The sequence below is a fragment of the Oreochromis niloticus genome, linkage group LG16 (genome assembly GCF_001858045.2).
Source record: "Oreochromis niloticus isolate F11D_XX linkage group LG16, O_niloticus_UMD_NMBU, whole genome shotgun sequence".
Lineage (NCBI taxonomy): Eukaryota > Metazoa > Chordata > Actinopteri > Cichliformes > Cichlidae > Oreochromis > Oreochromis niloticus.
Window position 1 is genome coordinate 35,669,782 of NC_031987.2, and position 10,300 is coordinate 35,680,081.

General features: G+C 38.9%; 1 protein-coding gene across 10 annotated transcripts; it reads right to left on the reverse strand.

Annotated features, from left to right (window-relative positions):
- Positions 1-2,383: 2,383 nt before the first annotated feature.
- LOC109197357 (uncharacterized) lies at positions 2,384-7,511 on the reverse strand. Of its 10 annotated transcripts, none has more exons than XM_019352337.2 (6): positions 7,156-7,511; positions 6,516-6,592; positions 6,127-6,400; positions 4,562-4,729; positions 3,940-4,035; positions 2,384-3,382 (listed from the first exon to the last, which is right to left on the reverse strand). In XM_019352337.2, the coding sequence occupies exons 2-6, from the start codon at positions 6,539-6,541 to the stop codon at positions 3,065-3,067; spliced, it is 882 nt and encodes a 293-aa protein (XP_019207882.1). In that variant the 5' UTR covers positions 6,542-6,592; positions 7,156-7,511; the 3' UTR covers positions 2,384-3,064. The 10 variants fall into 10 exon arrangements, with proteins under 10 accessions (XP_019207882.1, XP_025759273.1, XP_019207884.1 ...); XM_025903488.1 differs by having other exon boundaries at positions 6,488-6,592; XM_019352339.2 differs by having other exon boundaries at positions 6,516-6,597.
- Positions 7,512-10,300: the final 2,789 nt, after the last annotated feature.

The window sequence follows — 10,300 nt, forward strand, 5'->3', positions numbered from 1 at the left end:
ACTGGTTCACCCGAAAGACAAAACTCCAAAACACAGACTGAACAACGTGGTGTATGCTGTGCAGTGCAGCGAGGAATGCCCAGACCTCTACATTGGAGAGACCAAACAGCCACTTCACAAGCGCATGGCACAACATAGAAGAGCCACCTCCACAGGACAAGACTCAGCAGTCCATCTGCATCTTAAGGATAAAGGTCACTCTTTCGAGGATGCCAATGTTCACATATTGGACAGAGAGGACAGATGGTTTGAAAGAGGAGAGAAAGAAGCCATCTATGTCCACTGTGAGCGATCATCTTTGAACAGAGGCGGTGGTTTACGACACCAACTGTCTGCCATCTATAATCCAATTTTGAGTTCCCTCCCCAGACGACTTAACGCCCACTCACATCCTGGGCCATCTGACCTCAGGAATTCACATGACAAGGTGGGGCCAGGTTTCACAATGAGCTCACCCGAAACCTTGGCTGATTAGGTCCCACACCCGCTTTCACACCTTGGCGCATGTGATTAGAGGATCACCAGGGGGTCCTTTGTCCCTCCTTGGGGGGATACTCCCACTGGGTTTAAATCTGGGACTCTCGGCCATTTGACCTTAGAACTGAAGAAGCTTCTCGGATGAGAAGTGAAACGTCTTCAAGCAACTTAAAGAAGTCCAGACGCTTTTCTTTGCAAACTCCTTTGACTTTGTTTCTTTATTCAACTTTTGAACAGTGTTACTTAGTAAGTACATATTCAATAAATGCAAATTATTCACATGGCAATTCACTTCAGGCACAAATGTAGAAACCCTTAATTAAAACATTATGGGTTATTCAGAACAGAACTATACTTGGAGAAATATTTTCCCATCAGTTGAGACACCTCCTCCACAGTAGCAGGTGGAATTTTTCTTTTCTGAGGACGGCTTCTTTTACCTGTGAATACGGATGGTCTGTTTATGTTTTGATCAAGAGCCTTTTTTTGGGCAGCTGAAGAGGAGAAGTCCATCTTATAGCCAACCACTGACTGTATCTTGGTCATATTACCCAGCAAAACCCAGGATGCAGGTGCATCTGTAAGACTCCTTGTGCCACGGATCAACACTGTTGCTTCTACTTTAAACAGCAGAGCAGCGACATGGCTGCAGGTATTCGCGACTCCGGCCATACAGGTGCAGTGGGCGGCTTCAACCTTCCCTGTGATGCTCACAATGACCCATGGCTACAATGTTGGATCATTCAGTCTTAGAGTGCAGTACCTGAAACACACACAGACAAAGTTCATTTAAAGACAAGAACTTTAATGAGCCAAGGCCGACACAAATGTGTTTTATCTACTTTCAAATCCATTCATCATAAATGTAACAAATGAAGTGTTTAGAAAGTTAGCACATACATGTATTTTTTTCTTTTTATGTATCCATCTATAGAACGCTGCATGTTATATTCTAAATCTGCCTGTATTTTTTAGTAGTTTTTTTTTAATCTGCCTGAAAAAAATGAACCTAAAGTATGTAATGCAAGGATGTAATCACTTTCAAGATGGAGAAAGCATAAAGTTCAACTTGTATGAATCACTTAATATGATAAGGAGATTCTGCAGGTCATTGATCAACGTATAAAACCAAAATAGAATGTATTTTTAGTGACACAGGACATAAACATGGAAACAAGATGTATAATTAGGATTATTTATAATAAATATGAATTAATTAGTGCAATTTCTTTAACCATAGAGAATGACTAAATCCTTTATGTCTGTGAAGTTTCTCAGTCATCCAGGTCATCGTAGTCTAAGGAGCTTGGAAAGAAAAGCGTCTGGACTTCTTTGAGTTGCTTGAAGATGTTTCACCTCTCATCCGAGAAGCTTCTTCAGTTCTAGGGTCAAATGGTGGAGAGTCCCAGATTTAAACCCCGTGGGAGTGTCCCCCCAAAGAGGGACATTTGGACCCCCTGATGATCCTCTACCTAATAAAGGTAGGTAGATTTTCTTGTAAAACAAAGGGGGGCCTAGTGAAAAAAGTTTGGGAACCACCGTTATAAAGTGTCAGAACAGGCAATGGGGCAGTTCAGATTTTTAAAGTCATTTGGTAGCTTTTCCGGGGAAATTTTTTTTTTTATGTTATATGTTATGTAGCCAAGGATTCATGTCATCATTTATATCAATACACTCTGTAAGTGCACTGTAAAACCTAATAAGTTCACAGAACTCAAAAATTGTTGTGTAACAGATTACACAACAATTTTTTAGTGATGTTTTTAAAAGTTTTAAGTTTAACTAAAATAAAAATTACAGTTGCAGTTGCCTTAAATTACCTCAATGTTAACTTATAAATGTTGATATTCCTCAACTTATAATTGGGGAGTAATAAACTCAAAATGTTCAATATTTTTCAACTTAATTAAGGTGGAAAATACACTCAAAATATTTTACATATTGCAACTCATACGATGTGGGAAATAAACTCAAACTTTTTCATATTTTCTAACTTATAATATGGGAAATAACACTTAAAATCTAATAAATATTTTTAAAATACTGTGGGAAATACATTTACGAATAATTCTAAACTGTTTGCCCAGTAAATTATAATCAGCTAAAAGTGTTAGAAAACATGAAAGTAACAACACTAACAATTTAACAACTTTTTTTATTAAACACAATGTGCTTTTAAAAAGGCACGGATAACGGAGCTCACTCATAAAAAAGTGCTTCATAAATAAAACAAAAGAAAGACTCCAAGGGTCTCCATCTCAATTCTAAAATTAAATAACATTTTCAGTATTAACAGCAATTGCAGCTATTAGAACATTGAGGCATTTAACACTTACTGTACCTTGACAGCTGCAGCTCACTTATTTTAAAAATACATAAAAAAATGTACTGGTTTCCACTGCTGTACTTCATAGGTAACAAACATCAAGGCAGTGCATTAAGGTATTAGGCAACAGAACGTTAAACATGAATAGTCCACGAAATGAGCAGTCATTCACTTTAAATTTAAAGTAGAAGAGCCAAATGATTAGGAAAAAAAAAAAGCTTCCTCAATACTCAGCTCAACAAGTAGTCCATTCTGAGTGATTCACTCATTGAACAAATCATTCTTCAGCATCAGTAGACGCCCTTTCAGTGGTTTGTTGTCCTCAAGGCACATCACAACCTTCTGGATAAATGTGAATGTAAGCTCAAGTTTCTTTGGGTATTGTAGGTCTAGTGCATAGATGTACCCAAAGAGCAGGAGAAATGAGTCAGCCAGATTTGTGGGACCATTCACAAGTATTTCATCCTCAACGACAATGCAGATGCTTTCGGGACTGAAGAGGGCCGAATCAGTAGTGTCACCCGTGACAACTGTCAGCAGAGCCACAGGAGTGTCAGTGAGGTCTGGACCATCTGCTGACTGCAAAACACAAATAATACAAGAATGAGTTCAGCCCCTCAAGGACACAAATCATGCTATTGATTAGAGGTGTGAATCTTCATAAGTCGCACGTTTCTTTTAGGATTATAATGTCAACGATTTAATTTGATACATCATGATGCATTAGAATAATCTTAATTTGGGTTTGGTTTCAAAACATATGTTTAAATAAATGTTTTCAATAATAAATATATGTCAAGATATTTGTTTTTGTTATTTACCAAACATTTCTCTGACCACAACATGGCACCTCCAAAAAAATAGAACACTTGAATTTTAGAAAGGGAGAGAGTTTTTAATCTGTGGATTTGTTTTTGTTTAATAATCTTTCAACTATTTTCATGTTTTCTGGTTTATGCGTAAGAATTTTCTTGCAATCTTATTCAACAACAGTTGATATATGGGAGAAAACAAGTCAGATGAGGACAGTTTTGAACCTCCTTCCTGATATACACCCTGGTTCTCCTTGAGTTCTGAGTGATATATTCGACTGAACAGCTAGGCAAAGGGGTTGATGCTGAGGGCAGTACACTTACATCACAAGTCCTGAATAACGTGGAGGCATCTTCACGCAGGTACACAGGAAGTGCATGAAGGACGAGGACCCATCTTGTATTTACATCACGCTGTTCCTAGATGAACATACAATATCTATTAGAATAGTATTTACACAAATGCAGAGTAAAAACAAAGTGTTGGATAGCCATGTTCTGATTGTCATTGTTATAGATCAGGGGTGTCCAAACTTTTTGTGTAACGGGCTAAAGATGGTAAATTCAGTATTTTGGATAACCGTATTTTTAGTAATACACATTTTAAATTAATAAGTTTCCATTGTAAATACATCAACAACTCACAAAGGAAAAACTTCCAAATGTAAACCAATTTTTACAAAAACTTGTACTTGTAAACAAGTACTTGTAAACAAGTACTTGTTTGGACTTCTTTAAATTGAAGCTGATAAATCTTTTTAACACAACACTTTTTGAAAGGATACATTTTGTCAAGCTGTCCTTCTCCTAAAATGACAACCTTGTATCCATGGCATAATCACTTAATCGTGGGGCACAGTTGAAGCAATTGACACTATGGCTTCTTACAGCTGTGTACAAACCATTTGTTAATGTAATTCTGAATCATGTGAAATGAAAAATTTACCTGAATGTCATAAATTCTCATGAGCTTTGCTAGCTCCTCTGCAATCTTGCCAGTCTTGATGGCCTTGTCTCGGAACAAAGTGATGAGTCTAGGCGTGTGTCTGTCCAGCTCCTTGTAGAATTGAGTGCGCAGGTTAACATTCTTGATTCGGTGGAACTCTGCAACCACCTGTACATGAACAGAAATACACAGAAATGAACAAAGATGAATTAGGAGCAGAAATGTGAATGTATTTTAAAAAGTTCTCAGGTTAGCAAAACCAGAGCAATTCTAGTCAGAACCAAGGCCAAAATAGAAAGTTATTCACCATTCTTTGTAATGTTATCTAAAGGAAATTTAAATAAATAAACTTCTAGAGACTTTGTTTACTGTGAATGGGGAAAAAAAATACGTCACAGAGTGATGTGTTGTCATTTTACATCTGTCATTTGCTTTTTGGTAAATTGTTTGAAAATCTAGACTTTTAAAAACTGGGAGAACAGTAAAGAGACAGACAGACATATATACACACACATCTATCTATCTATCTATCTATCTATCTATCTATCTATCTAATATATATATATATATATATATATATATATATATATATATATATATATATATATATACACACACACACACACACAGTGTTGGGGAGTAACGGAATACATGTACCGCCGTTACGTATTCAGAATACAAAATATGAGTAACTGTATTCCGTTACAGTTACCGTTTAAAAAGGTGGTATTCAGAATACAGTTACTTTGTTGAAATAAATGGATTACACGGCGGTACTTCCCTGTTTCATATTGTGGCGGGTCAGGACTGTTTGGGTTTGTTTGACAGCTACGTTCTGTTGTTCCAGGCGGCAGCGTTACGGTTGCCATGGTTACAGGGTGACGCTCTCTCTCTGCGTGTTTCCTGGGTGAGAGAGCGCTTTTTTGTTGTTGTTGTTGTGCTAAGCTAAAAGGCAGAACGCTACAGGCATAGCTCTAAAGCATGTAGCCTGATGGGCAGTGTAGTCCGTGCTGCAGGGAGAATGGACTACCATACCCGTTATGTGTCTGTGAGCGAGGGAGGGAGAGAAAGGAAAAGTCCGAGCTGTCACGGAGCAAAAACGGGAGCTGGAAGCATGTAAATATAATAATAACCACAGCAGCCAAGAAGAGTGCCTGAGGAGCCCATTTGTAAGTAAGCTATTAAGACTCAACTGTACACTGTGTTCGTGTTTTCCTCCGGAAAAAATAAGTTCCGTTGGAACAGCCTTTCAACGCCTCTCTCTGTCTCCCGCAAGCAAAGTTGACCCAGACAACAAAGTAAAGCTAGTTTTCGGCTACCAGCCCGACAGGGAACCGGACGTATTAGCCAGAGGTCCCTTTACTACGTTTCGGAGCCGCGGACCTTCAGTAACAGTAATAAATCTCAGCAATAGGACATTCATGTAGTTGTAAACAGCATGATAATATATTAAGTATTCCAAAGTATTCAGAATACGTTACTCTCATTGAGTAACGTAACGGAATACGTTACAGAATACATATATATATATATATACACACACATTTTATATTTTATTTTTTTACCTGTGACTCCATAAGTAGGGCTGGCCATCTGTCCACGACGTCTCTCACTAGTGGAGCTCCAACAATTTCTTGGCGACATAGGGCATAGGTTGTGTCCATGAGGACATAGTGAAGGCTAAAGTCCCCATTCAGTCTTGGCTTGAACCTCTCTTGAATTATTTCTTTCAGCTCCTCCACTGACTTTGGTCGCTCAAGTAGAGTAAGTTTCAGGGCGGTGTCTCGTTCAACATACACATGCAGCACATGCTTCTGGGCAGCAGCCATCTTTTGGTTCCTGGAAAAAAAAAAAAAAAAAAAAACACATTAATTTTTATGGAGAGTAAAGGTGATACAAACAACGTATACAAGTCCATAGCCTCACTTGAACGATGGGAAGTATGGACAGACACCTGCAGGAGTGAGGCAGTTTATTCATGGACCCACTGCCCAGTCTTGACTTGTAGAGCTCGCTTAGTGGAATACCCCTCTAAACTGTTAAAAGGATTTCGAGATTATCTCACAACCACATATTTGAGACTACGAAAAAATACAAACATGTGTCTAATCATGATAACACACTCATGTTGTTTAGCATTGTTCGTTTCATGCTAGCACACACACACATAGCTCTACAGCGTAAACTACTGACTGTGTAACGCAGACACTTATTGAAATAAGTATACTCACAATACGCACGTGCATTACCGGCGAATACGACAACCGGTAGAAACGGACAGTAGAAAGTTTTAGTAGAAAGTTCAAACACATGGAGCTAGAACTGCCACCGTCAACTTCCCGGGCAAGAATACAATGCATTATGGGAAATGTTGTCCCCCACGGAAAACCGCCAAAACGTTACACCGTTGTAATTTGAAATAACATTACGTATTTGTCACATTCGAAAACTTCTAAAATTACAATTACTTGGATTCGAATTTATTTATAACAAACATTCACTGTGCACAAAGTACGAATATATTTCCAGTAAAAAATAAAAAAGACTGTTTATCGAAATTAAATTTAAACATAACAAAAACACGTTAGACTTACCAAATTTAGGGCAGTTGATGAAAAAAATTAAGGTGGTGGTCGTTGTAGGTTGAAGTTGGGGACTCTTAATCCACACGGGCAGGCCAAATCTTCCCCGCATCAAGGTAAATTCAAGATGGCTGACTCAGCTTTCCTGAGGGAGCAACAAGACTCCACCCACCAGAACGTCACTAATATATGCTTCTTAAACTTTTTGAGCGTTCCAAACAAATTAGCTAAAAAATATTGAGCCCTATTCAATTAAAGTTGCATAAAAGCCAACAGAGCTCAATACTTTATAGTTTGCTCAACTACAAAACGACATTTGAGTGTTATGAGCTTATTAGTTATGAGCTAGAACAACTGTTAGGGATTACAGTGTGTATGTGTATGCACACACACACACACACACACACACTTGGGCCGGTACATTATTCTCCCAGTTCATGCAAATGGTCTCATGTCAAGAACTTGACACAGGCACGAAACAAACATCCTATACTTAATTGGTCTGAATCACTGTCATCGAACATTCACACCTTCTTATATTATTTCCAGATGGCCACACACTCCCATCTCAGGGGAGTCGTTCTAATCAAAGGTGTTAACAAAAACATGTGTGTGCCAAAGTAAACACACATTGTGAAATCACACAAGAGACTTCACAAGGAGACAAAAAACAACATGATGCAACCTTTCATAGCAGTCTAAACTTTGTGGTTCCCTTGGTAATGAAAAGCAATTGTCCGATTTCAATGGCAATGCTTGTTTAGTAGGACACTGTTCACCTTAAAGTACTGTAACTGAATATTACAAATACATAATGCATGCTCATACTTTTGTAATAATATTGTAAAAATCTTTCAGAAGGCTAAGCTGTTATAAACTATATGAGGAATGCCACATCCTTCACACACAGTATAATGTTATGATACTGCAGGAAGCAAGAAATACATGCAGTATCACGTACAGCAACCTGATCAGCTTTGTTGTTTTTAAATTTTTATCAATACGTTTGGATTGGACTGTATATTATTTGCAACGTTTGTTTTCTTTTTTACTGTTCACAGTGTTCACATTGTGTTGCCTGACCAGCGAGAAACCAGTACAGCATACTCAAAACACACATTGCTCTTACTTGAATTAGAATTACTTTTATTGTTAGTGCTAACAGCGTGTAGGAATGTGACTAAATGAATTTGTTTTAAGTCTTCAGATTACTCATCTATACTGACATGGACAGTAGAGTAAAAAAAACAACCTAAAACCCCACACCAAATTGCTGTGATTGGACCAGCTTTTCATTTATCTATTGCTAAGCAAAACACAAAACCCTTAAACCTTTTTTATTACTTAATAAGTACTAATTTTAACTAACATTAAACTAGTGCTTTTCCATATTAGACATAACCATAATCATTCTAATAAAGAGCACTACAGATGCAGTGTTTGCTTTGAGAATGTGTTGAAGAAGTGTAGAAAGGGTCAGAAGGAATTGTACTGTCATTTTGGAACTAGAGAAAGAATATGTGCGGTGCTGGACAAACAGTGATTCAGACAACCTGAACAAAAAAGTTGAGTAAAAGAAATAAAGATCAAGGCTCCAGTATACCCTCCACAGGACTGTCGGATTAGATGGTGGGGGAGGATGCCAGACAGAACTGGCACACCAAAATGTATAGTGGAGGTGGACTGAGAGGCATGGGAGATCTTCAACTCACACCTACGACATAACATCAGCAGCATTCTTAGGCAGGCGAGGGATATGGACCATGCCAAATGGACCATGCTATCCACCACATGGTGGTTGGTGTCTGACGTGGTGCTAATCACCGGTGAAGGGAGCCATAAAGCTGGACCAGGAGACCTGGTTAATAAGAGTGACTTCAGAGGGAACTGATTGGTACTGGCAGGCCAGATGGAATGCAGCTCAGACAGTAGTTGAAGAAAAAACTCTTGTGTGAGGAGAATTGGGTGAGGCCATGGAACAAGTCATTGTGAGAATCCTAGTGACACACCTTTTGTTGAAGAAGCAGTCTGGGCATCAGGGGGGTGACTTGCCCAAGGTAACTGAGGTAGTTAAACAACTCCTTGGTGGCAGGGCCAGCCCATTAATATACGGGGTGAACAAGATTTTCCCTGAGTTCCTAAAGGATCTGGATATTGTAGGATTGTCTTGGTTGGCAAGACTGTGCAACATTGCAGGGAGACTGGGTGTAGGTCGCATTATTAAAAAGAGGGAACAGGGGGTGGGTTCTAACTGCAGGGGAATTAGACTCCTAAGCCTCATTCTAGGAAGGTCTATGCCAGGGTGCTGAATAGGAAAGTTCGTCCATTAGTCGAACCATGGATACAGGAGGAACAGTGCTTTTTTCATCCTGTTCGGAGCGCATTATCTCCTCAAGGATATTTGAGAGTGTGTGTGAATTTGCCCAACAAGTCTACGTGTTTTGTGAACTTGGACAGAGCATTTCAAAATGTCCCTTGTAGTGTGAGGGGTGCTCACACTACAAGAAAAATGAAAGTCAGTAGAAACAAGAGTAGATATGTATGAATGAGAGGTAGAGAGGTGGAAAGACGGCCATGCAAGGAGTAGAGATAGTGAAGGTGAAAGTGTTTTTATAAAGCTGGAGTCTGCCATCCAAAGCACCAGACAGTACATAAGAGATGGGTGGAGAGGACTGAAGGCAGGGTTGTATCGTGCTTGCTTTGACTGTTTTTCATTGCATTATGTCCCAAAAATAAGGGCTAGTGGATAAAGAGAGTAACAATAGTATAACTATGAAAAGAAAAAAGCTAAACTGAAAAAATTATGAAAACAACCATTTCAAGGTTGTATTAAAAAGGACTCAAGTTAAAGAGACAGCAGAACCACAATTTGTATATGTTTCCCTCGTATAGTCGCCCTCTGTGTGTCTGTGCTTATATTGTGGTGTTAGTTCTGGTGCATTCATGTATTCCTTCATGTATTCTCTCGCTCTCTCCCCAGTCTGCATCTCTCCAAGGACCTTCACAATGTTTTATTGTGAAGGTCCTTGTCTTATGTCAGTGTATTCAGTTTTACTTCCTCTGGGTCTCATCATTTCTGATTTCTCCCAGCTGTGCTCCCCTTCTGTGTCTTACATCGCTGGCCACATACATGCCACTTTGATCTTAAGTGGGCCAG

Excerpts from the sequence above, each read along its gene's own strand:
- LOC109197357 (XM_019352336.2), bottom strand. The coding sequence starts at position 6,921 with ATGCATTGTATTCTTGCCCGGGAAGTTGACGGTGGCAGTTCTAGCTCC. Across the intron at positions 4,730-6,126 it reads CCCTACTTATGGAGTCACAG|GTGGTTGCAGAGTTCCACCG; the intron begins GTAAAAAAATAA and ends GTTCATGTACAG. Across the intron at positions 4,036-4,561 it reads TGAGAATTTATGACATTCAG|GAACAGCGTGATGTAAATAC; the intron begins GTAAATTTTTCA and ends ATGTTCATCTAG.